General features: G+C 39.2%; 1 protein-coding gene across 2 annotated transcripts in view; it reads left to right on the forward strand.

The window, feature by feature from the left end:
• The first annotated feature begins 1924 nt into the window (after positions 1–1924).
• The window catches only part of FAR1 (fatty acyl-CoA reductase 1), a 35612-nt gene continuing 9664 nt past the window's right edge, over positions 1925–27872 (forward strand). The window contains exons 1-9 of one of the 2 annotated variants that reach the window (XM_080344938.1): positions 1925–1977; positions 12000–12194; positions 15950–16125; positions 18822–19001; positions 21801–21978; positions 22941–22985; positions 23118–23236; positions 23715–23782; positions 25320–25491. In XM_080344938.1, coding sequence (XP_080201064.1) covers positions 12006–12194; positions 15950–16125; positions 18822–19001; positions 21801–21978; positions 22941–22985; positions 23118–23236; positions 23715–23782; positions 25320–25491 — 1127 coding nt within the window. In that variant the 5' untranslated portion in view covers positions 1925–1977; positions 12000–12005. Of the gene's footprint in view, positions 1978–11999; positions 12195–15949; positions 16126–18821; positions 19002–21800; positions 21979–22940; positions 23237–23714; positions 23783–25319; positions 25492–27872 lie in introns of both variants that reach the window. The other variant, XM_080344937.1, reaches the window with a different exon arrangement.

The raw sequence follows: 27872 nt of genomic DNA on the forward strand, positions 1-27872 counted from the left end.
CTAGAAAAAAGGGCACACTGGTGCCATGACAGCGGACAGCAAAGTGGTAAAACCTTTTGGCAGGAATGTGGGAGATCTGGACTCCAATCTTCGCATTGCCCGAGCTGGTTTTCCTCTATGGCAGATGATCAGATAATGCTTCAGCTTCAATGAGCACATATTTTCCCAAGAATAGTGTCTTTGAAAAACTGACCACTAACAATTACAATAACGAGTTTAGAGTAATGCGATTCTAAGTACTCTGTGGAGAAGTACTTAGGTACTGGGTTTAACCAGCATGGACAAGATAAATCCTCAGAGTACACACCTGACACTGAGGATAAAATCATTATTGGACCGCTGCACATTATGTGATCACAGGTCCCATTCTCATCACCTGGATCAGGCAGAGACCACTTTGAAAATTAGCATGTAGTTGCATAAGCGAAGACTGTATTTACAAGAATTCTCATATAATACTTCATGTGCACTGTGATCTGAATTAATGTGGGTTGTGCAAGCTTACGTAGGGTGTCTCTTAACTTTTGAATGCTTGATTTTTTTTAATCTGATGCCTATCTATCTGTGCAATATTTAGTTGTGAAACAAACGGCACATGGAGACAAAGCGTGGCATAATGGCATGTTGCTTTGTCGCCTAGCAGTATTTGGTAACGAACAGTGAGGTAAGATAAGTCCAATAATTTCTGTAGCACAGATACAATGTGTATCAATAATACGTTGATAATGTTGACATTACCCGTGTAAGGTTGCACAAGGCCCTCAGGCATCTCCTCACAGGATCAAGCTGCTAAAACCTCCCCAGTGTGGCTGCTGCGGCAATGGCAGCGCAGCCAGAGCCAGCCGCCTCTGCCCAGAGTTTCCAGCTCCCCAGCACCGGGGTTTGCTCTCGTGGAGGCTGTGGTTGTGTTCCAAAGCCTCCGGTGGTTTTAGACCTTCTGGCTGATTTCAACTGAAATTGACTAAGTATCTCAATATCCAAAGTTTTAGAAATGTAGCAGTCACACACGTCACTGTAACCAGCGATGAGTCGCTGGGTGTCTCAGCTGTCAGTGCACGAAGCAGCCACAAACACACGTGTGCGTGAGTGTCACGAGCCCATGTTTCGCTCACGGCGGATGCAGCGCTGGCAGAGCCCCAGGCAGGCAGGGTGCGCTTCTCCCGCGGGGCACAGCGAGCAGCCACCGCGCTGCCATACGCGCAGGCCTGGGCACAGCAGGGCCACAGTTCCACAGGCTGGAAGCCACCATGAGGCCATTTGCCGCTGACCCCACCACCCCCACAGCAACAAGGCCGCTCTGCCGTGCCAGGGCAGCCGCCATAGCGGACGCAGTGGTCGGCGGGGGCGCAGGGAACATGCTCGGGCTGCCTCGAGGCGGCTGCGCATAACCGCAGGTGCTCCCGCCACCATCCCAACTATAAGTATGTAAAGGGTGAGTGTCAGGAGGATGGAGCCAGGCTCTTCTCGGTGACAACCAATGATAGGACAAGGGGCAACGGATACACACTGGAACACAGGAGGTTCCACTTAAATTTGGGAAGAAACTTCTTCTCAGTGAGGGTGACAGACACTGGAACAGGCTGCCCAGGGGGGTTGTGGAGTCTCCTCTGGACACATTCAAAACCCGCCTGGACACCTTCCTGTGTAACCTCATCTGGGTGTTCCTGCTCCATGGGGGGATTGGGCTGGATGAGCTTTCGAGGTCCCTTCCAACCCCCGACACTCTGATTCTGTGCGGTTCTGCGGGCCCCTCCCGCCCCGCCGCGGCGCAGGGTGGGGCTCCTGGCAGCCGCCAACCCCCGTCGTCCTCGTCCCTCCGAGCGGCGGAGCGAGGAGCCAATCGGCGGGCGGGCAGCGTGTGCGCAGCGGCCAACGGGAGCGGCTCTTTTAGGACCGCTGTCCGAGCCTCTCAGAGCGGAGCGGGCCGGCGCCGGCAGCGGGGCAGTGAGGCGCGGCGGGGGACGCCGCCCGGAGCAGGTAGCGGCCGCCCGGGCTGCGGCGGGGGGTCGGGGTGCGCCGGCGCGGTTGGGGGCCGCAGGCCGAGCCGCTCCATCCTCCCCCGCGGTGTGTGAGGGGGCGCGCAGGGGGCCGGCCGCCGTAGCGCGTTTCCGGGAGGCTGCCGGGGAGCGAGGGGGGGCGAGGGGAGGCATCTGGGGACGGGGAGCTCCGGGGGGCGTCGCGGTGGCGGGCAGGCCTGAGGCGCGCTGCAGGAGGAGCCCCGTCACTGGGATCGATGCTTAGAGAAAAGCGAGAACCCCAAACGCCTCTCCGGGCGGCGGTCTCGGCGTGGGCGAGGCCGAGAGCCCCAGAGCCCGCGGCAGCTCCGCTCCACCTGCCGCCGGGCCCGCGGGTACCACCCGTCTCCGCCCGGGGGCCTGTTCCGAGCGGCGGCGTGTCGGCTGTTTCCTCCGGCTTCCCCCGGCCCTTCGCCACAGCAGTTCCCCTTTCGCACAGCACGGGTGGTTGCGGCCAGCGCAAAGAATAAAGGGCACAAGTGAGTCCCAGTTCCATGGGTCCTGCATCAGAAAACAGCAGCTGGAGAGCTGTGGTAGCTCTCGGTGTGTGCAGCAGCCCCTGGCTCTGGGTAGCGCCTTGGAGTCCTGATGGGGGTGCCGCCTGGGTCTGCAAAATGACTTTTGGAGTGAAGTTTGAAATGTGGCTAATTGCAGAGAGATACTGATTGGTAGCAAATTTGTAATTGAAACCAGCTTGAGTCCCATGGAAATAGAAAACCTTAATTTCATTTAACCTAATTCACAACTTTAGCAGTTGAAAATTTTTGGTATTTTAATAACTGTTTCAATAATAATTAAACCAGAAGTGGAGCATGGAGGAGTTTTACTATCTGTGACATCTATCTGTACTGTAGCAGGCTAGAATTTCCTGAGCTGCAGCTTCCCCAATTTGTGTATTATGTCTGTGCTTCGTAACTGAGGTACCATTATTTTGGCAATTTGGAGATTATGTATTAGGTATATATTTCTAGGATCTCTTCAGCTTTTCTACCCTGTTTTTGTACCATCCCCTCAAATACAGATTATTTTCTAATCAGCACTTTCCACACTCAAAACCTCCCACAACTGGATATGAAAGACTGACTTCGCATTTTTTTTTTGCTCTTAGCTGGTTCAGAACTATAAAGTAATATGCAAATCTAGATCTGTGACTTTCTACTGCACGTACGTAATCGTTATTAATTTACCTTATGCTGGAGTGCAGGTCTAATGAAGCTTTATTAGAGACAATAATTTTAACAGTAAAAGCACATTGGGGAAGTTGTTTTCCATTACGTGTGACTGTCTAATGTAGAGTTATGTTTTACATGTAAATATATTTATTTCCTATATTTACAAAAAACCTCAACCTATTGACATCTTAATCATCCTAAGCAGCTGATACTTGTCAGTAAAAATTTAGCATTGAAGTAAAATTGTAACTTTTACAAGAACAAAGGATTTCTCCTTATTTGTTATTTGGTATTCTTAAGACTTTGAAAACTTGTACAGGATATCTACTACCTGGATGTGAGCAGAGAGCATCACGTCAGTTTTATAGTGAAACTCCTAACAGTATTGCCCTGAATCTGCTTAAAAGAGTCATCCTTGCAGGCTGGAGTACGGGATGTCTTGAAATACCTGTACTAACATTTCTTGTGCAAATGGAGAATCAGGCCATCCATAGAACCTCTTGGTTTCTGAGAGGCCAAACTGAAGCTCATCCAGACCACTATAAAGCAAAGGGTCCTTTGTCAAGTTCCTGAGTTATAGCTCTTAGAGAAGCTCACAGTTCCTCACAAACACTGTGCTTCTAGTGCTTAGAAGGGATGTATAGTAAACTGAAATACAGCAATTTTGAAAGTTTAAGCCAGTGCTAGAAAACATACCAGATGTTGCTGAAGATATGGCAGTATGACTGCGGTGACTTCAGGTTAGTTTTTCCAGCTGGAAATTCTGTGTTGTTTGGTTTGTTTTATTTTTGTATCACAAAATATTCAGTGGCTGGGGAGGGTCTCTCTTCTGTACAGTGTGCCTGTTACTTGTCTGCAGGAAGCAGAGCTGCTGAGTAACAAGAGCAAAACAACTAACCACCTCTGAAAAGGAACCAATATAATCAAAACTGGCACTTGGTTAGTTTGGTACTCTCACTGTAGGTGAAGGACTTACCTTATGTAGTGCTTTAATGGCTGGGCATGATTTGTGCCTTCACCTACTTCCATAGTGTTTCTCCCCGTTGCTAATTCTGAGCCTTGCAGTAATGCAGTGCTCCAGCTAGGCTTTATTTAGCCTCAGCATTTTTAAAGTCTGTGAGCTGCAAACAGTCCTAAAAAATACCGTCTCTCTGAATAGAGTAGGTATTCCTATTTGCTTTTTCTTCAGAGTGGCTTGAGCCAAGGTTTTCTAGTGAGGCCCTTCTTATAAAACGGTTCTTCTTTGTATTTGTTAATCTTTTTTGCAAACTTTCTTAAGAATGTGTGACTCCATTGATGTACACTATTACTTCCTTCCTTTGGGTGTGGTTAGAAAAACTACGTGTAGTAGATCTTGCTAAACTGCCGTTTGGTGTTGATAGCTATGTGTTTACTACATCATACCAACCTTTCTGTACCATTGTTCAGCTTGTTGTTTTTAAATTTGTAAGGCTCCTTGTGCAATAGACATAATTGGTAGATCCATTGGAGTCCTTAGCATGTATATGATCAGTATTGGAGTGAAATAAATACCTCTGTTCTTCTGAGAAGGAAAAGAGGCATCATGCATCCTGTTTAATTGACATTCATTTTTATTTGTTCTGTTTGTAGGACAGGTTGGCAATCTGTTAGTAGAACTCGCTTTAACTATGTATTTAAGCTGTTTTAAAATACAAGTAGTGAAAATGGGCTTTTAACTTTTTGATGGAGCTTTGTTCTATGTGTATTGGAAAAAAGGAAAGGGAAACTTGTGTGGTGTGTGTTTTTTTTTTTATTTTAAGAAGCTGATTAGGCTTCAAATACAACTTTAATAGAGCAGTTGTCAGATAAAGGAGTTATTTTTAGGTTTCAAAAGAATTATTGGGAATTTCTGCAAGATCGTAATGGGGGACAAAGTATCTTTATTGGTAAGCCATTGAATTTTGCACCCTTTTAAGATGTTCTATCATTTGGCTATGGTTTTGCATGAAGAATTTTGAAATGGCTCACCTGAACTTTAAAGAATTAAGTTATTGGTTACAGTGAACCGTTAACACCCCCCACAGCCCCTCCCAGCAAAATTATAGTTTCACAGTAACAAGTGGAGCAATAATCCTGCTGCTGCTGCTGAGGCTTTTCCCAGAGATAACGTGGACTAGATATCAACAGACTGATATGAAGGCTAAACTGATGCTTTTGGCTTGTTTTCTTAGTGCAGTGAATAAGAATTCAATGATCTTGTAGCTTCAGCATTTTCTATAGTAGTCAGCTCTGCGTGTTACTCTGTTCTTTTTGTTGTAGGGTCTTCAGAAAAGTTTTGTTTTCTACTTTCAAGGTTAAGTCGAGTTGTGATTTATGCAAAGTAAAAGCCATGATTTATGCAACCACCTTGATAAACAGTGAGGCTTTATCTTGTAAACCCTTTGTAACCAAACACACAAATGAGATTTCTGATTAACTTGGATAAAATGACCTGGAACTATGATTCTGTTCAGGGAATCATCGGTCTCTTATCCTAAAACTTGTTTGAAAGCTCTCTGGATATAAGAGTTAAACATGTTTCCACGTGAACTGGAGATGGAGTATAGTAAGTGTTCTTATGTGGTAGGTGCTTTACTGTAATAGCTTAATTTCTGGACTCATCTGTGCCTTCTGTGGAACTTGGAGAAATGAGGTTAATTATACTAATTATACCAAGTTGTGTTTTGTTTTTTTTTTTATGTACAGGGTACACTTAAAGACTAAGCTCAAACAGTAAAACATCAACTTATAACGTTATTCTAGAGGGATAGTAAAGGAGAAGAATTGGTTTTTAAAGCATGTCTACTTTATTTGTGGACATAAGACTATACACTTAGTTATGTAAACTTTGACCTAACTATTAGTTACTCTAACTGGTGTTGTATTTCAATAGAGAAATGATTTGAAGTAGACAAATCTCCTCATAGGTAGTAGGTTCAAATCTCTCTTAACATATTGGAGATTGAAGAGTATAACTAGTTTGAAGTGTCTGTTTTTCAGACATTCTCTAATATACTGAGTGTCAGCCACAGGTTTCGTATTTCACATACAGCTTTGGTTTTCCTGGTAGCATTTGTACTGCAATTGTGATGTTTTAGGTATAATTGTTCAGATTGATTTAGTTTTGTTGTGTTTCACTTGTTTGTGGAGATCATCAATAAAATAATGCTTGCTATATGTGGGAGAAGTTACTATTACCTTGAATCCACTCCAAGTACTTGTTTGGAAAGTGTGTAGTGAGGCAGTTACTGTCTGACACACTACCAGGTGTGAGGCAAAGACCGTCTTGCTAATATTAAATTAGGGGAACAATTTTGATAATTCTTGAAAGCATAGTTGTTCTAATTAGCTTCCAAACACGGTGATGTGATTTCCAGCTCCAGGAGATGTGTTAAATTTTCTTGGCAGGTTTATCCTGCAGGGGACTGTGGGTTACAGCCAGTAAAGAAAATGACCTTGCAGAGAATAGATAAGAATGTTGATGAAGTCCAAAATGTGGATAAGCTTGTCTTTTCTGGTAGCTGTGGGAAGAGCCCCAGATCTTCCACGTGGTTGTGAAGTTTGGAATAGGTGCTTTAAGGTTGACTTGCACCAATAGCAGCTTACAACAGGAAATACTCAGTTACATCACTTCAGGCTCTACTCATCTTCTAAAACAGTATCTTTCAGAGATAAGGTTTCTCAATGGATATAACCTTGGATTGTAAAGGCAAACAAACTGGCGTCCTTTGGTGATATGCTGGGTAACTATTGTCCAGATAGGTCAGATCATTGACCCTTGTGCTTGTGAAAATGTGGACATTCTGCTGATAGCATTCATTGATTTACTTTTGTGGAAACAAGGCACCAAATGAAATGAGACATGATATCATGATATGACCCATATGACCCAGCCTTGTCTTTCTAGCAGTAACCTTGTTTAGATGAGTTAAATATTACTACTTTTGCCTGAAACTCTCCAGTTCTAGATTGTTTTCCCACTTGCTATATTGTCTTTGCAATGTAACAATTGAAGCTCTTTATGAGAGACTTCTGTAATGATTTTTGTCTGTTGTGGATGCTTGTGTGTATGGTACTTTCAGATTTGATGTCTAGATGGACTTCATATCATGAATACATGTAAATAAAATGTTTCTCCCACCTTTTAGACCTTTTTCTGTTGTACTGCTGCTAATACTAGGTTCAAGCTGTTAGGGGGGAAGAGGGAAGTGAGTTTGTCAGGCTGTATTTTTTGCAGAACTTTGTGGCTTGTTGCTGATGCTTGAGAGGTGGGGAAATGCGTGTTTCCTGTGAGTGATAATCTAAATATGATTGAATCTGGAGGGAGCATGTTGTTGACCTAATGTTTGTCTGTGATAACAGAAATAACTAGAAAACAGTCCATTTAATCTCTAACAAGGACATCCATGCACACTCGTTCTAGTTGCTGGATTTAGCCCTTTAAAGCGTTCAGTGGAACTGCAGCAGGCCTTCCTGGTGCTTGGAAAGCAAATCTTTAAGCATCTTGATTTGTGTTTGAACAAATCTGCGAATTGATCTTTTTTGCTGTGCAGAACAGGATTGTCCTTGTTTGGAGAGTCATGGAGACCTCTGTTTGAAGCAGCGAGTTAAATATTGCTGCAGTAGCTCTGAAGGCAAACAGAGCTGCTGTTGTTTACTCCTTAATAGCACTTGCTCAGCCTTGGACACTAGAATTTTTTACAAGACGGGGAATGTTGGCTAGGATCCTAGAGTGTGGTTTTTTTTTGTTTTTCTGAAGTGCATAGGAGCTTTTGATATCTCAAAGGACAGTACCCTTCAAATAAGCAGTGTTTTCAAAGTGTCACTGTTGGCTTAGCCCTGAACCTGGGAATTCAGAAGCATCCTAGCATCAGTTTCTCTGTAGCAGTTTAACAGAAGCTTCTTCTACTAAGGGCTATTTATCCCTACAAGTCTTCTGGTAATTTTGATCATCCCTGTTCTAGAACAAGAATCCTTTACAGAACTTTTACTACTAATCCTTTCAACTGTCATATTTCTTTTTTTCTTTTTATTAGTATTATTACTTACTAGCTAAAAAAAAAGTGGCTATGATACAGGAATTCAGATACTCCAAAGTGCATTGGACAGTTCTGTGTTTGACAGGAGTTACCAATCTGTGTGCTTGAAGAGGTCGCTGCTAAGAAGTCATTGGATAATGGGTAAAAAAAAATATGTATTGCTAGTTAATAGCTACAATTCAGCTGTTGCAAACATGCAACAAGTTGCACTCTAAAGCTGCATAAAACGATTGCTGATGCTTAAATGTCAACCTTAAAATGCAAAATTTGATGTTGCTGTGTTGTGCGAGGTAGATACATTTTTCTGGACCTCCTCTAGCCTGTTATGTGTTGGAGGTCAAACTAAATTTTCACTGAGAACTACATCTATTTCTTAACTGGTTTTGGTTTTTTGGTTTGGATTTTTTGTTTGTTTGCTCGTTTTTTAACCCCACAATGATGTAGTTCTTCAGTAATTTGCTGCCATAAAGAACCTTAAAAGGTAACACAGGAAATATATTCTACTTGTGAGCTACGTCCCCTCTGAGCTTGAGTTGAGGAGTTATGGCAGTGCTATGCTACCTGGCACATGGAGGTGCATTCTTGGAGGAGGCAGGGAAAGGCAGATGGAGAAGGGGAACATTCTTTCCCTTCCCTGCGGTTGAGAACCTTTCTTTCTAGTAGGGCCAAACAAGGGCTGCTTATTTCAGGTTTTCTTTGTTCACACCTAGATTCCGTGCATGGTTTTTAACCTTAGCTCAGATTTGGTGCTTCTAGGCAGTTCCCTCACAACTCCAGTATTTATTGCTGTAACTTTGGCAGCAGTTGTACTTCTGAAAAGGTCACAAATTTTGTGTTTTAGCTGGAATCTTCTAGAGGAATGGAAGTAGAAAACAAACTTGATGTGGAAAATTGCTGTGAATAAAGTCTACCAAAGGCCAGGTGTCAAAGAGCACAGTACAGGAAATGTATTGAGAGTTTTGCAAGGGAAACAATTCTGTCAGTCCTTAAAAAAAAGTGTTGCTGCCTCTCAAGTGTGAATGTGTTTGTATATGTTTGTGGGGTTCTTCTGCGTGAACCTGTGTCATCATTATAGATAATCAGAGTTTTGGACCTGGGCGTTTTGTAGGTCTAGTATTCTTTAAGGGTTTCAGAAGAAAAATAATGTTATCTACTATCAGCCTCATACTCCTTTGGGTATGGTCAGAAATAACTGAGGCATGAAACTTTCTGTTCTATTCTAGTTTCTGTTGTATGATCCTAAATGTTGTCAAATTTTTTCAGTTAGCTAAAAAGCTGGACCATAGCAACACTGGCAGCATAACTTTCTTCCTTGTTTTAGCTTTTAGAAAGAGATGTTGGACTGTAGCCCATATACTGGCTGTTGTAGTGAGGTTCCTGTGTTAACGTAACCGAAAACTATCTCTGCCCATGTGAACAGGTTTGCAGAGTGAAGATAAGGCTTTATGTCAGAAATAGTATTAAGCCTTCTGTTGAGGAAGGGCAAACTGAACTGATGGTATTAAAGTACTGCCATGGAGTCTTAAGGGGTGAAAGATATGAATTATGGCTAGGCAAGTAAATTAGTAAGATGATTATGGAGGAACATAACAAAACTGAATCTTAGTGACAAAATGGGTATAGTAATGGTTGCATGAGTTCTCTCTTCCCTCTTTGAGGGAGCAGATGTCTTATCCTATACGTGGGAGCAAGCATGTGGATTTTTAGGAGGAAATGGAGTTGAATGGTGTATGCAAAGACCAGGAAAATGAAAGTTATGGGGAGGACCTACTTGAATAGCAGAGAGAAGACAGTATCTTACGTTGAGCAGGAAAAAATTACTCATAAGCATGCTGTATCTTGCTGCCCATGCCTTATTGAGGGAAGTGTGCTTTGAAATTTGCATTAAAATTTCTTAAGTATGTGGCAAACATGGTTTAATGTAAATAGCTTTTTCCCCTCTGTCTCTTTCAGTCTCACCAACCTTCAAAGAAACAATTTTGGCTGATGTACTGTGGCCAAAGGAAATAGTAGTGTTTGTTCTGTTCTAAACTTGCTACTGTATCCCATCAGGTTTTTTACATGCTTCACTGATAAATGCAGGAGCTAACCTTGGCAAATAAGGGAGTAAAATTAACATTTTGAGTGTTGGACAATGAAACGTAAGACTTTGTACCCAGACTGCTGAAACTAGGGCTTGTGCAGGTGATAACTCATTTCTAGCAAGTAACCATGCAGAGTTTGTTCAGAGGCTTTATTGTGACACGAACACAAGAAAATTAGAGCAGTGTTGCTTTAATGTGACAGGTACCTGAGATGTTGACAAGTTTTCCAAAACAATTACTTACTTTCCAGGCAAAAGGTGCAAATTAAGACTGTAGTTGTTCACTCTGAATCTACAACATCTCGTGGATTCCCTGATAAGTTCCTGCTTGCAGTAGCCTGCTGTTTCAAAAGAACTAAGCATATTTGGAAGTTGCATTCCTTTACTCTTGGGTGGTAGGTGACAAGAGGCTCTCATCTCTGTTGGTATTTGATGTTGTAACTCTTACTTAAGGAATGCTTTTTTTTTAAGGAGACTCATTTTTCTTGGGTTTTTAGTACCATGGTTTTATGGAATTTGTCCCATTTGGTGGTGTTTTGGTTGTAATGGTTTCTGTGTGGGTCTGCTATAGGAGACTACAACTAGACTTTTACTACATTGGCTTGTTATTTTAAGTCGTCCTAGAAAGATAGGTACAACATGGTGGATGTGCATCCATATGTTACAGTCTTCTACAATAAAAATAAGCCGTTTAAGGGTTACAGTAAAGATGTTGGTATATCAGACTTAACAGAATGTGTGCCTGAGGTGTAGGTTGAGTGCTAAAGGTCACAAAGGTTGTGGTCTGAAGACTACATTAATGCAAAAAAAAAAAATAGCCCTATGAGTGTCTGAGTTTCCAGTATCATAATTGGACATAATATCCATGTAGTTGATAAAGAGATGGGAAAGTAATAAAATTCTCATCGTTAACTTCCTAACCAAAACAAAACATACAACACTTTTGAGCTTTATGCTAGGTTTGAGTAATCATCTCTTGCCTTTCTTTTCATTAGGAGGCATATTTGTGGTTAATTCAAATCTGTAGTTTGTGTGGGAATTCTAGTAACTTTTTTTTTGGGGAAAAAAAACTTAATTATGAAAAGGTTAGAAAGCTGTATCACCTGTCAAACAGTGTATTTTATAACTGATGTAAAACCAGCAGGTCTCATACCAAGAAACTAACTATACCTTCTCCCTGGCCTAGCAATGTTTGTAGGAAGGCTCAACCTAAAACTGACAGGGGACTTTGCTGACACAGGCAAAATACCAGGGCCGACAATTGGCAGATGCCTGGCTCCCTGTCTTCTGTCAACATATTTGAAGTATCTACTTGTGATTATATTTTAATGATATGACCTTTAATATATATGGAACAGACACTTAAAGTGGTAAAGGACCATGCACATAGAGATAAAAATAGACTAAAGTTGAACCGTTTTCCTAGACTGAGTGGGTGTCTAATTCCTTAAGACACTGTTAACAGGGGCAGTTTTAAGAAGATATTAAATGACTATAGTGATGCTGTGGGTCTCTTGGAATGTGGTGGAAAAAATGAATCTTTAAGTACTGGGGGCGGGGAAAAAGGCTGATATGCATTTATTTCAGGTATGAGGTTGTATGTTTGCATCTGTACTGTTAATTTATATCTTCTGCAAATCTGAACTCCTAGAAGTTCTTTAATATACTCTTGTGTTTAACTTTTGTTAAGGTCATAATGGTTTCCATCCCTGAATACTATGAAGGAAAGAACGTCCTCCTGACAGGAGCTACGGGCTTCATGGGGAAAGTGCTTCTGGAAAAACTGCTCAGATCTTGTCCTAAAGTGAAAGCAGTGTATGCATTGGTAAGATGCAAAGCAGGACAGACACCTGAAGAACGAATAGAAGAAATTACCAGCTGTAAGGTATGTGTCATGTTTACAAAATACATTTTTGTTCTTCTTTATAATGTTCCCATTTCATTGGAGAACAGCTTTGGTTTGTCTAATGCAAAATATTGCTGTGAAGTGTTTTTCATTCTAACAGAAATATGAAATCCATGATCTGGCAGTGCTTTTATGATTGGTTTTCAAGCTGTGAGTCTGTAGCAAAGCCAGTAGTGAAAGATTATCCTGTAGTTAATTCAGGAAGAATGTTCAGCTGTATTGCAGAATTGAGGACTAAAACACCCAAGTTAAAACTTGTTAAGAGAATGTATAGTCAAGTGCAGGAGGTGGTGTGGACTGGAAGTAGTAAGATAGGATTGAGTCCCTTTAGATCTCAAACAAGTCACTTTCTCTCCTTGTGCCGCCTTTTCTTTTCCATAAGATGAAGCTTAGTACTTCCTTTTTCTTAATGTGCTATTGGATCTACCAGTGAGAATATGTGATCTGACAGGTTGTTTAAATAGCTTAGGTTTGTAAACAGAACAGGAAAGTTTGTCTTAATAGATTCTGTTATGGATTTCTGTTAGTCATACAGATGAGTATAAACCTGTGTCAACAAAGGAAAGGTACTGAAATTCTGTGCCGTGGAATTAGAATAGTGGTTATCTTAAATGTTCTGTGCAAGCTTCTCTGCTTTCTTCCTGAAAAGACTCATTACCTTAATATTCTGGTGAGCTAGTCTGAGCGGTCTTATTGCATACAGAGCCATCCAGCAGTGTTGCTCATTTCCCTAACACAGAGTATCCCATTTATTATGAGAAGGATGAACAGAAAGAGATTCCTTGCACGAACACTGCTAGAGCAGAGTTTATTTCTATGCAGGTCTTTCTCTTATGGGACGTGGGAGTAGGCATTTTATTTTTTCAGGCTTGGGCAATACGTTGAAGATGCAGTGTAGTCTCTACAAAGTGTGTGCTTAGAAGGTGCGTAAAGGGAGTCAATAAGAAAGTATGAATGCACTTAAGCTAGGAGGGGTAAGTTGTTTAAAGTAACGCAATGAATTTTTACAACTGACCAATTAAGGTTACAGCAGACAAGAGGATGTCTGTGTTCCTAGTAAATGGTTTTCTGTAACCATGTTGAAACCTGTATGTAGCTCATTGCTCAAAAGCATTTGCTTATAGTCCTGTGCAATGTCATAGAATGCAGCAGAATGAGTTACAGTGGGATTCTGTCTTAAAATTGAGTTGCAAATTCTCCCTCAGTTGAAACAAGGAAAAGATCTCCAGACCAAGCTCTGAGATGAGAAAGGAAAAGTTTCTGAATACTGATTTTGTATACACTGTTACCCGAAGAAAAGTGGGGAATATTTGCACAGGGAGGAGAGAAGCAGTAGTGTGGGCTAACTTAAACTTCAGTGGGACTTAGGCCTCAGTATAGCTTTTGGGAAACTCTTGTGTTTTAAAAGGCTTTTGAATCAGAGTCCAAATCTTCTGCTTGTAGTCTGTTATCTCTGCAGGAGGTGGTATAACTTAATGTTTCTTATGAGTCTTGGTGAGTGCTTTTTTTGGTGGAACAGGTTCACAACAGAAGTCCTGGTAAGCAGGACTGCTGCTTGAGGTGATCCTGCATGTAAGTCGCTAGAGTGAGAGCATGAAGGGATGGTATTGCACATCTATGCAGAGATGTAGATAGGGCCAGATATTTGTTCTGTCTTTGTCACACAATGAGACATCAGATTGAAAGTGTATTGTTTAACTGGTGTTAAGGTAATCAAGATTCCTCTGAAAGACTATGAAAATTTTTAATAGAATATGTTGTCTTAAATTGTCCAGTTGTAAAGGCCCTGCCAGTAAATTTTCACAATTTGGATGTGCTCACTAAGTGTTCTACAGATGCTTGGACATTCGGTTTCTTGAAGAATTTAAAATATAAATGGGTGAATGTGCAGAAAATACTGAGGTTTCTACTTCCTTTGGACTTCAGATATTTAATTTCTCTGTTAATTTGCCATACATATTGTACGTGTTCTAGGTGTTTGTTCTTGTCCTCTTTGTGCTAGTATGAGGTATGTAGGAATAATGCATAGCTATAGATGTGAAAAGGGGCAGAACAGATACAGTGTACAGACAAAAAGTACCAAACTAGTTCTTTGTTTAACTGGTTATCCATGAGACTGCTTTTCAATTGTAATGCATGCCACGCATTAATATGTTTGAAAGGTGGTTGCTTCAGTTCCCTGGAGGCAGGTACTATCTTTCCAACTCAAAACATAGCAGGGTTATTTTCAAAAATTCCTGTCCTTAGGTGAGCACTGTTTGCTGTACTGTGTAAACTATGAATTGCAGAGGTTTTAAAAGCTGTCTTGGCAGCCTTGTCCTTTAAGGTGAAGATTCATGTCTGAGAAATCAACTCAAGTCCTCTATCACTGGAAATGTCCCATATTCTTACTATAGTGTTATATTACTGATCCTACTTTGGGTGGCCACACAGTAAGCTAGAAAGGTATCTACAAAAACCCCCTTTCTTCATTTGGACCGGAAAGCTCATATAGTCACACAGCCATGGCACTACTTGCTACTTGCCAGTGCAGGAGAAGCAACACAGAAATGAAGTTAGAAGAGGGACCAGTCTGTTTGGTAGCAGCACAAACTTGTACAAACTTATGTTGCCTTAGGAGACATGAAACTGCACAGTTAGGTGACGTAATTTATAGCTGAAAATGAATTGACTTCGTTCTGTAAAGAAATGTCCTTTAACTATTTGCATTCAGGATAGTTGCATGCTTGGAGGAGGGGGAAAAAAGTACTGCTGTGATTTTTAATACATTTTAATCAACTTGTGATAAAGCAGTTGCTAAGATATCGACCCTGTACAATTAAGAAGAGGGGTATGCTCTTGTGAAGCTTTCAAGTGTGTTTTATTCCCACAGTACTATTATTTTGCTCAGGAAAACTTGCATACTAATGAGTGAAAATAAGATGAGGCAGGAATTTTTATCTATGTGAATTAAGCCACATCGTTAGCACCCAGTTAATTATAAGAACAGTATCTGATGGAATATAATACAAGTGAGGTGTTTTCAGTGGGAATAGTCGAACACCAGTTTGATAAGACTTAATCAGATGTTCTAACATGGTACACAGGCTTTAACCCTGCCTTTTCTTTTAACTACTCAGAAATACAGTTTTTTTTAAAATCTGGAAGTTCCCCAAAACTGGTGTAATTCCAGGGTAGCATTTCTTGAATCACTGGAAATTTTCAAAGCTTTCTGAAAGCTTTCTAAGCCTGCAAACCAGCATAACTCATGCAAGTCTACAAGAATTTGAATAGTTATTATCAAGCTTGGAAAGTGGGCAGACTTTTCCCTTTCCTTCTGCTGAAAGAAATTACAGTATTTAGACTGCTACTTGAAATTTCTTTGAGTCCTGGTGTCTGATAGACTATTCATTCTTCTGATATTGGTAGAGATCTGTTTTGAAGGATAGAGATGAATATATATATAAAAACAAAATGCAAATTGAAGTCTTACCTTCTGTACAACTTATGCAATACTGCTTTCACCATATGGGATAAAGGGTGCACAACTTAATTGCTGAATATGTTTATGGGAAGTTGGTAACATATTGTAATATTCCTAGCACACATTTTTAACTTACTGATGATCTTGAAGTAAGGAGGTGTAATTCTGCATAGGAAGAACATGTAGAGTTTTTTTGTCACTTAAATGAAACATGTATCTATGATCTTCAATGACTATTAGTTTCAATTTTTAGTCTTTTTTTTTTTGACAGCTCTTTGACAGGTTGAGAGATGAGCAGCCAGACTTCAAGGAAAAAATAATAGTAATTACGAGTGAACTTACGCAGCCTGAACTGGACCTTAGTCAACCAATCAAGGAAAAACTTATAGAATGCGTTAATATTATATTTCATTGTGCTGCTACAGTCAGATTCAATGAAACGCTAAGGTAAGTCTAAAATTCTGTATTCTCTGGTCTGGTAAACCAATGGTACTCATAGGGAGAGGGTAAATCAGGTGTCTGCACAGTCCTGCAAATATTCAGCCTGCCAGGCTGCTTCATGCACTCTGTGTGCTTGGTCAGTTTGGTGATGCTCCTTAAGGTAATGATCTTTTCCCCAGACTTATCTTAAGTTGCTGGGCTTTCATTTGCTCTTCTTAGAAAGACAGAAGAACATTATTTAGACCTACTTGCCAGAGGTTAGAGTTACGCTATTCAACATGGAAAAGTTTGTATCTTTTTAAAACTTTAGGCAAAAAGACAAAGCCTTTATTAGTGCTTAGAAACTAAATAAATATTTTTGTACTTTCATTATAGGCCCCTCAGGTTTTCTGTGTTTGTTATGTGGGTTTTTTTTGTGGTGTGTTTTTTTTTTTTTTTTTTGTTTTTTAACTAAAACCCTGTATTTTTGAAGGGAAGCTGTTAAAGAAGCTAAGGAACATTTTGCTATTCTGAGTCTTCCTAACATCATGTGTTGTGCTGATCTCTGGGATGGTAGAAAGGATACGAATAAGCTGTAGCCATATGTACTGTGCTAACTAGTAATGTAAGAGTGGGGGGGGGGTGCATTCTGGTGTGTGGAAGGGAATACAAGTTAATCATTTATTTGTCTTTGTTAGAAGGGGAATGCACATTTTCAGAGGATGACTTTTTGGTGAAACTATATGTGGGGAATGTTGTAGCACTTGCTCTCTACCTGATGAACAAACAGGAGATTAGACATTGCTCAGCTTTTTCAATCTCTCCAGAAAGTCCTTGATTAAGAAGAGTAGAAGTTTGCATTGGAGGTAGTCGGTAGGGAGAAGTAGATGCACAGGCAAAAAGGTGAAAACTAAAAGCTGAAAACTTGCCCATTGTACAGAAAATCTATTAAGAAAATACTAGAGAAAGTACCAGAAGCAAGAGAAGATTATATTTGCCTCTGGCAAAAACAAGTATTTGATGAAGTGTTGAAACACTTGAACATATATACCAATTTGGGTGAATGACTTTGAGGAGTAACTCCCATTTTTATGGACAGGGCTGGGGTGGGAAGGAAAGCAACTTTGACATAAAACACTTCTCAACTCAGATTTTCTTTGAGTTGTTATGAAGTTTGGAACTACCTCTCTGAGAATGCTACACTGTGTGCTGAAATGCCATAAGGTGGCTCATGGTTACTGCTGCTTCATGGTCTTGAAATGTTGAGCTGCCAACCTGACAAAACCACAGAGGGACTTTAAAACAATTTGGAAGACTGGTGGAATGGGATCTTGGTACAAAAAGCTTCTGGCAGTTTCCACATTCATGGTGGACTAAGTATGTTGTTCAGTGAAATAGAAAATGTGAGCATTTCTTAGGTGCTCCAGCCTCAACTCTCTCCTAACAGAGATGCTGGAGTGGCTGGAGGAGCCCTACAAATCTGAAGACAACCTAGACCAGCCTTCATCAGATATTTAGCAGGAATAACTGATGAGTTCAAAATACTTGACTTGGGGCCAGTGGTAGGAATAAAGTCAAGAAAGCAAAATACTTGAGCTTGTTGTGGAACTTTTTTCCTAATTTTTATTTGCCCTACGCTTCTGTGTCTTAAAATGGCATGTACAGCTTTGATTATGAACTGCTTCCTTTGACTTCTTTAAATAAGCAGTGAAGACTGAAATAATACTTTCATCTAAAAAAAAAAAAGTAATTTATTGGGAAGTAACATTTTCTGTTGATCATAATTGCTTTGGGATAGTGGCCCTTCCCTCTTCTGTCACCCCAACCCTTCAGTAATAATGTGTGATAAAGCATTCTTAAACTTAGTGCTTATTTTGAAGCGCCAAGGTTCTGTTTTTGCTAATAGAACACTTTATTGTGAAGACTTTGATAAAGCTGTATTCTTTAAACTGAACTGATGAGCACACTGTGTACAAGAAAACTAGTGCCCATAGTAAGTCTGATAGGCTGGAGATAATATCTAAACTGTATAAAATAATCATAGTAGTTGGTCAGCAAGCTATGTTCTGGTGGGAACTGTAGAGCTATACCTACTCTCTTTCAGTGTCCTTAAGGACTCTATTTTAATGAGAAGCAGTGAAGTTGGAGAATGAAATTGTGGTTCTTAGTGGTTTTCCTTTTTTTCAATTCCCCTCCTTTCCTTCCTGTAACACTGTTTTGCTATGAGTCTTGTGCTATCCTACAAGAAGATGCCAGTCCCCACCTCACTAGCCCTCTGAGCCTTCCTTCTGAGGTGTTGACCTTATTCAACTTGGAAGTTCAGAGATGCCATTAAAATTGACACACGTCTCATGTGGCAGCTAGGTGTTGGGTTATGTCCTTCATGTTTTGTTGAAAATGTAGGATTAGCATTTAGCTTGAAGAGATCAAAGATAGGCTGACTTTCTCACTCTAGTAATGGAGCTTGAAGATGATAATAAAAACAGGATAAAACTTTGGAAAATTATTCTGAACATTGTGAGATGTTCTAGATTAAGACTGTAGCATATTGTTCTAAGCAGCAAGTTAAGACACTGTCTATGATGTTTTCTGGTGGAAGGTGAGGTCTTTAGGAGTACTTTATATACCCATCACTGAGGCATCTAGGAGTGAACAGAGTAGTTATTTGATTTTGCTTGTTTTTGTCTTGCTTTCTGCTAATCAAGTTTCTGTTTAATCAACAGAGATGCTGTTCAGTTAAACGTGACTGCCACACAACAGCTCCTCTTCTTGGCACAGCGAATGAAGAATTTGGAAGTATTCATGCACGTATCGACTGCCTATGCATATTGCAATCGAAAACAGATTGAAGAAATAGTTTATCCACCTCCTGTTGATCCCAAGAAACTGATAGATGCTCTCGAGTACGTGTTATGTTTCATGAAGTAATCTATCACCACTTGCTTGCTAGCAATGAAATACTAAAAAATGATTAGGAACCTGAAAGATGAAGAAATTGGCTTATGGTGTCTTGTAAGTCAGACAGTATGGCTGATGCTTCTCAGTAAAAGGGAAGGACTAAGGTTTTCCAGGCACTTTCAGCTGAGCTAGGTGTGGAGTAGTACTGAAGGAGGGGGATGATCATATCTGTGATGCCTCCTATATGCTGAGAGAGGCAGTTTTTCAGCTTTATAATGAGCTGAATCAGGAGCTATTACAAACAAAAAAGCTGTGCTGTTACAAGTATGCCACACAGGCATTGTGAAGGAAAGGGATGAAAACAGGACAGTCCCCTTTAACAGCAGCCTCCACTATACCCACTTAAAAGCCATAACAAGATCAGTCTGAGATAATGAAATAATATTACTTAGCTGCTCAGAAACACTACTGTAGAAGCAGTTCTGTTAGTTATTCAGAGAAGACAAAACATTAAAAATAAGTCTCTGTAGGTTTTTAGTCTTGAATTGTGCAGTACTGGGGGAAAAAATTACTCATTCTATATTTCTATATATTAGCTGTCCTGAGGTCTTATTTAGTAGCTGTTAAACCCTAACTGAAACAGGTGGCAAATATGAGATAAGAGTAATGTAATAAATAATAATCTAATTTTAAATCAGTCTCTCACTTCCCTGTCATACAAAATATTGTTCCTTGTAAGAGACTTACGAAACTGAAGATAACTAAAAAGTAAAGTGTTGTCTTTAACTTGGTATTATAAATGGAAGAGCACTAACATTAAATGAGTACTTACAATGCACATTGAGCCAACCTTTTTTTGTAATGTTGACTTTACACTTTCAAATGAGAGATTCTGAAATAGTCATAATTTTGTCTACATTTTCTTTTCACAAGGAGGATAAATGTAACTTAAATGGCTTGGTTTGGGCTTGCACAGCTCTATATTTTAGAACTCATGGCAATGAGGCAAGGCTTTTGTAATCTTATACAAGAATGATCTCTCTTGCCAGCAGCTGACTGAGTCACAAAACCAGATTTGTGTCTCTTTCTGTGCTTTTTCTACTCCTCTTCCTACCTCAATTCAAATCATGAAGGCAGTTTGATGCATGTCAGCTTTGATTGTAACAGAGCATTGGTGACTAAGAATAACAGTGGTGGTGAAATTCCATTTATATGGCTTACATGGTGGCTGGCTGAGGAAAATAAAATCCAAGTTCTTTTTAGAAGTGCAGAACACCCAAGTAGTTCAAGAGGCACACCTTTGTGCTTGTGTGCTGTGACTGGAGGTTATTACAGTTTTAAATACAAACTGCTGAATGAATTGGGAAGCAAGATGAAACTGCAAGGCTTAACTAAATTAAGGGGAGAAACATGCTGACCTGGCTTGCTATGAAGGTTTGGGATTGCTCCACAAAGGTGGAGGCGATGCAAGGAGCCCCAGCTGCACTACGAGCAATGGCATCGCTTTCTAGATCATTTAATGCTCACTGAGGTGCAGAGTGCTTGTGTCCCAAAGGCTCACTTGCTGTCTGCACTGTTGGAGAATGTAGTTGACACAGTTAGGGTTATTGTAAAGGAATATACTACTTGCTCTGTGGTTGGTGTGTAATAAGTGAATTACTTGGGGGGGAAAAAAAAAATAGCAGTTTGCTTCTTTCAGTGGACATTGAACATGCGACTCTCCTCTCTTTTACTGAGAAAATTGTTTTCATTGTAGTCTATCTTTTTTCCTCTTTAAAGGAGAAAAAAGTTCATCGTAACCTTAATAAGAAAAGGAAAAAAAAGTATATTTAATGACGTTCATAAATGTACTTCCTTTCTACAGTACACCATATGAAATAGTTGTGAAACACTTTTGGAACTGAGCACATGTTCTGGTGAAAGAGTATTTTTCTTTGTTCTTGGCATTTACTCTTAAATGTTTAGATTTTATGGTTTAATTGGAAACAATGATCATGAAGTCCGTGTAAACAGTCTTCTGTAAGTTGGTAGTAATGTCCTTAAACAAACCAGCCTAACTATATTGCTGCCATAAGATATCAAATAGAACATTCTTCCTTGAGATCCTTTTTCAGAAGGGTTTTACGTGTGCAGTTGCCACATTATTTAAATAGTAGTGTGTAATCAAAATGAGTAATAGGCTCTATTGAGCCTGATTTTTTTGGCCTCTGGGATTGACCTTTGTTTTAAAACCATGTAGCCTCCTAAAATACTACTCACCAAAATATGGGAGTTAGGTGTTTTTGCTTATTTAAAGATAAGCACAGTATAAGCTGTCAGCAGATACTTCTTGTTTGATATACAAATGCTTATGGAAATGTTTTAAGCTTTCAGCTGCTTGAAGTAGAAAGAAGTGTGTGACATGCTAACTTCAGTTGGAGTTGGTCCTAATTTCTGACAATCAAGCTGAGATTAAAAGTGTGCTAGTTTAGTGTTAGGTACTGGAGTTGTTGCAGAAACCTGAAATACAGAACTGAGTTTTTAATTATTGCCTAAATTCCTCCACAGAGTTTCTTGTTTCTCTGTGCTTATGCAGCTTCTAGGGGAATGCTAATGCTTCTGTGGTTTTGGTCTGGGTTTTTTGTTGGTTGGTTGGTTTATCTTCGGTGGTATTTTGAAGAGATTGAATTTTAATTGTTTTTCTGCAGTATTTTTGATTTCTCTAGTTATCTTTCTACATATTGCTTTGCCCCTTTCCCCCTGTACCTCTACCCAGTGAAACAGCATGCAGTCATTTATACTTGCCTCTTATTTTGTTTCTTTAGGTGGATGGATGATGGCCTAGTGAATGATATTACTCCTAAACTGATAGGCGACAGACCTAATACTTACACATATACAAAAGCCTTAGCTGAATACCTAGTACAACAAGAAGGTGCAAAATTAAACACAGCCATTATAAGGCCGTCTATTGTTGGTGCTAGCTGGAAGGAGCCTTTTCCTGTAAGTCACTGAGTTTTCACTTTGCCTGTAAACTGTAGTTCATACTCGACAGCCTGTTTATCTAGTGACTTCTGTAGAGGAAAAATCTTGTAGACTACAAAGGTGGGACTTGGTTGCTTCTAGATAGCAACTCTGATACAAAAGCTGCCCAATAGAGTATTCTTATGAGGGGAAATTTAGGGGTAAATTACTTCTAATTGTAGAACAATACATTTCAATCACAATGGGAGATAACATTTCGCAGACAAAATAAGTGGTCAGCTTTTTACTTCACGATTTTGTGTATCTTCATCTGTTTCTCCCTCTTCAAGATGCTTTGCTATGTCAGTAGCTGCAAAGGATGACTAAAAAAACTGGGGACTGCAGGACATAAAAGATATTTTGGCTCTACTTCTTTTAGTCATACCTGTAAGCTTTGCAGGAGATGGCATAAGTTATGTGCTATATACTTTATCAATATATACCGTATATGCTTTGTGGGAGATTTGTGTTGCAATACCTTCTTCGGTTCAAGACTGAATGTCTTTCAAGCCCTTAAAATCCTTATAATTGACTTGGCATACCATTTTGAGTATGTACAATGTACATGTCAAACCAGTAAATATATAGTATCTAAATACTGGCACTAAAGGTGAGCTGGAATGTCTTCTGTTTGAAAAATACTGATAATAGATAGCAAAACTGCTTATCTGTTCTCTCTGAGTTGCTAAAAGTTAATCTAAAAACTCTTGTAAACTTGGAATACTTGCAACATAAACATATTTATAGAGACAATACTCTGCATTTTATTCAGTAAGAAATAAGCTAATATCTCTTTAAAGGGCCAGTGAATCTACAAGTAAATCTCTTGTCTGAGTCATAGCAACCCCTTACACTTGTAGCAACTTCTCAGATTTTCACTTGAAACTGCCAACTTGAGTGTACTCTAACCAAATCCTTTCCCTCCCCCCTGTTCATAATAGGGATGGATTGATAACTTCAATGGACCTAGCGGTCTCTTCATTGCTGTAAGTAATGAATATACTTATTTTTCCTTCTTTGGGAAGGCAGCAAAGCTTCATATGTTTTACTGGTGGATCTTCTGTTTCTTTTTTTTTTGTTGTTTTTTATTTTTTGTTCTTGTTGTTTTGTTCTTCAAGGCAGGAAAAGGAATTCTTCGAACAATGAGAGCTTCCAACAGCGCAGTAGCAGATCTTGTTCCAGTAGATGTTGTTGTCAATACGACACTGGCTGCAGCCTGGTATTCTGGAGTCAATAGGTATAATGGCTGACAATAGAGAGTACTAAGCATTTTGAAATGATGTTGTATATTTTAATAAATCAGTCTTCTATTGAACTTCTAATCAGTGTCCTGCTGTTCCCCTGGGACAAAAGAATCTAAGGTTCTAACAGTGTTAGTCCCTCAAAGTGTCACTTCCTTATGCCAAAGAGGAAGGCATCACCTACTGATACCTGTTGTACAAGTTTGCATGAAAATTACTTCCTGGGCCTTGTTGTAGTCAATACAATCTACAGTAATGTAGGTGACGCCTTCTCTGAAAGAAAATAAATATGATAAAGAAGGAGAAAAATATTGAAAGTTGATAAAGGAAGCAAAAAAATCTAACATAGGACTGAGGCTTTTTCCTTACGTAAATGGTGGTGTTGAGGGAAAGGATAACTTTGAGTATGTCTCTTTAAAAAGTTATGTATATAAGTTTGTCTTCTAACTTGCTCTTTTGTATTTTTCCCCCCAGACCAAGAAATGTTATGGTGTATAACTGTACAACAGGTGGCACCAATCCTTTCCACTGGGGTGAAGTTGGTATGCCATGTTTTTTTTTGTTAATGAGCTTTAACAGAAAAATAAGGTTAAATAATAAAAACACAGGCTATAATCAGTAGCTCATATTGCATTTTTATTGTTGAAACTAGTATAATGGCCATACCTCTCAATTTTACAGCGTATTGTGCTTTTTCATTATCTTCCATTGTTAATTCTCTCCCCTTGTAGTATTATTGCTGTTTCATTTTGTTCTTTTCATTCTGTCAAACTATGAGAGATCTGATTTTTCTGTTTGCTGCCATGTTCAGAGTGTGGGGAGTGTACAGAGAGAAGCAGCGCTCAGAGGAGCAGTAGTGATGTTGAGTTTAATGCCAACTTTATTAAATATGTACAGATAAACAGCCCACAATTAGATGGTTTTGTATAGCTGCATAATTGAGAGGTATGATTATAGTTTTGCACTTGTGTAGCTCTGTTTGCCTTAAGTTAATTGTTGATTGAGGTGGCTTTTTTAATCTTCAGATAGCTACATGAGGCTTCAACTATTCATGTCCAGGGAAAAGTAATCTTTAAGAAAATATGGCTGCCTATTTTTCACATATTAGATATCCTGAGTAGAATGTAACTGGCATGCCAAAAGCTTTGTCATACTTTTTCTAATAAATAGCAATACAAGCTGACCGGCATGGTAAAGCTATTCATTAGCTTTTGATGTTTTAGAAACAGTTCAACTTGTTTGTGTATTTTGTTTTGTTTTTTCTTTCAGTTAACTTAAATGCTTAAATCTGTTTTGTTTCTCTTGACTACTTTCTTTATGCTTTTTTACTTACTTTTGCCCATTCTATTATGTATGTATTTATGAACATTATTGCTTCAGCCAAACTGGGAAAATTGTTGACTTCATTTATATCCCGATTTGAATTGGGGTATTTAAACATCGTCTATAAAACTGGCATAAAGCTACAAGAAATGGTTACAAACATGAGGTGACTTTCAGTGTAAGGTTTTAAGACGCTGAGCCTGCTTATGTGTCATGTACGGAATTTTCATGTGTCAGCAGAGTTTTCTCATGGAGTCCCATCCTAATTGGTTTTTTTCTTAATACTTAAATATGGATAAGTCATTAAAAATGTCATTTGAAAAGCACCTCAGATGCTTGTGAAGTCCTCAGCGTGTTTTTAAATTATTCTTCTCACAAGAGATTAGAATAGCCTTCTTCATAAAACATAAACTACTATTTAAATAGCTTTACATGCTATATAAACGGATTTCTGTGAATTTTTGAAATTGACCATTTCTAAGATAGGGAAGAGGAACAGTAAGAGAGAAGCTACAATAAAATATGATACTGAAGATGAAGACATAAGACCTCTTGATTATAATAAGAACCAGTTGAACAGTATTTTAGGTTAAAAGCTTATGACTTTGGTTTTGTTCCTGTGGATTGTTGAAGAGTTAGCGTGGCTATTTAAACAGCATACCGAAGTAATAAATATTGTACACTGTAATGTACTTTGAAAACCACTAAATTTTACATGGTGATCATCATAGCTGTTACGCAACTTCTCTTTCTCAGAATACCATGTAATTTCTACTTTCAAGAGGAATCCTCTCGAACAGGCCTTCAGACGGCCCAATGTAAATCTAACTTCCAATCACCTTTTATATCATTACTGGATTGCTGTAAGCCATAAGGCCCCAGCATTCCTGTATGATATCTACCTCAGGATTACTGGAAGAAGCCCAAGGTAATGGTGACTAGCTCTGTCTTGTCTGTTCCTCTTGACTTTTAAACAAAGCTATGCTTACACTATGATGTATATTGATTATTTTTAATTTTTTTTTCTTCCCCTGAATGCTTTGTGACTAAAACTCACCCTTTTTTTTTTCCTGAGAACAGGTCCTTGAATTCAAAGTGACTTTGAACTTTCTAGCAAAAATGAGGGTGTTTTTGTTGGATAGTTTGGGGGTTTGAGTAGTCAAGGTAAACAGAATTACGAGATCGAGCAAGTGATGTTTGTTCTTGAATAATAAATATCCAAAATATGTTGATCCTTATTTTTTCCTACAGGATACCACATTAATTTGAATTTCAAGATAAATCCATTAGAAGGGGCAGTAAGGCACCCTAACGTAAATGTACAATCCAATCCCCTCTTGTGTCAATATTGGACTGCAGTCAGCCATACAATGCCTGCATTTTTTCACGATCTTTTGCTCAGATTGACAGGTCAGAAGCCATGGTAAGAAGGACAGGGCTAAAAATACCTCGCTAGTAAGGTGGTGGCGACTTGTGAAGAGGACATGGCATGGACACTACCTAGATTTACTAACTATGAGCAATAACAATCCAGTGGCCATGTGTCTTAAGAGATTAACGACTGGCTCAACAAAGTTGTCCAAGGTGTGTCTTGGATCAGAATCCTCGTCAGTCATTAAACTCTAGCAAGTGGCTTACGTTAAGATTGTTGTTGCTATTATAAACTGAAAATGGAACGGGAGACGGAGTTAATAATTGTGGGTTATTCCTGTAAATAATACAACTTGATCTGGTATGTTGTATCATCTCAACATTCCATTCAGTTTATAATATTTATACTAGTATCTGGCTAACTTCCTAAGTGGTGAAAGTGGCATAGCTATGCTAAATAGGCTAAACTAAAATATGTAGAAGGAATATAAGATGTTGCTTCAATTTGTTTCAGATTTGCCAAGCCAAATGATCTTAGCTCATTGCATATGTTATGTTTTCAAAAGTATTTGTCTTCAGATTCTATAAAATCTCCACTGTGGTGACAGTGTATTAAAACAAGTGAGTATTCATTCATTGTCCTGCAGTCTAGGTCTGTCTTACAAGGAGAGGAAAAGTTATGGAACAGACTCAGCACTGGATCAGTAGAAGGAAAATGTCTTGAGGTTTCTAAACCGCCTTGGGTTCTGTTGTTCCAAGCCTACTCAATAGTGTAATAGAGCAACAGTCGTAGCAGGAGCCTGTGCTTGTATAGTACTCTTCCACATTAAAAAATCGTACACTCTTCAGATCAAAGTAAGTTATTGAATGTACAAGTTCCTAGCTTTTAGGTCCTTTTCAAATTTGAAGTTATTTGTAATAAAATCTGATAGAACTTCCCTGACAGATGTGAAGACTTTATCACTCACTTAAAATAGTCATGCTATAAATGCCAACCTACTGTCTTTCAGATGGTTGGGAAGTAGTACTGCCAGAATCTTGTCAGCCTTTAAAAGGTGTCTAGTCTTCTAAGTATTTGACCAGTGAGAGTAAAACAAGGCTGTGAATAATCATGTCATTTAAAACACTCTTAAAAGTTTTATTTTGTGACACTTGGAAAGTTGGACCTCTGTGGTGCTTTTCCCAGAATTCTTTACTTGATATCCAAAGATAGAATTTAGAACTTCAGTCAGTACTAGTACAACTGCTGACATTAAATATATATTTTTCTAGCTTGTGAAGTATTACCGATGTGAGTATTCCAAATTAGTTTAACATACAGTGGGTAGACGAGTTTCCTCTCATGCATAAGATTTCTAGTGTTGAGGAAAGATGGGAGATTCAGAATAAGCTATTTTTCAGTCACTAAGGTTACTCAAACGCACTTGAAGGAAAAGCTTTTTAGCTTGATAAACCAGCCCAGTTCCAGGAATGCAACTCTCATATGGCACCCTTTTCTTTAAAACATTTAAAAAATGGGAGCCTACAAAAGGAGCAGTAGAAGCAAATAAATCCAAGTGCAAGCAAGACATGCAGTGTTAAATCCTAATGGGCTCCATGTGTTGTTTAATAATAGAATAAATTTGGGACGGATCTGTGCAGCTTTTTTCCTTGTCTTCTGCCTCAAAATACTTCAAAAGCTGCCTTAACTGATGGGCTGGAGACAGTCGTGGTGTAGGGATGTACTAACATTTTTGTGGTTGTTCTGTCCAGTTGACAGAATGGTTTATAATTACCAGATAGCATGTACTAGGAAACTCTAAAAGCCTTGGAAACATTATTGGAGATTCTTCAACTCAATATAACACTGTTTTAATTGAGGAAGGGCTGGCTTAATCTAAAATGTAACCTTTTTCCACCACAATTTAACAGAAAAACTTAAGCAGTAAAGTAAAAAAA

The sequence above is a fragment of the Nesoenas mayeri genome (assembly GCF_963082525.1).
Source record: "Nesoenas mayeri genome assembly, chromosome: 5".
Taxonomy (NCBI): domain Eukaryota; kingdom Metazoa; phylum Chordata; class Aves; order Columbiformes; family Columbidae; genus Nesoenas; species Nesoenas mayeri.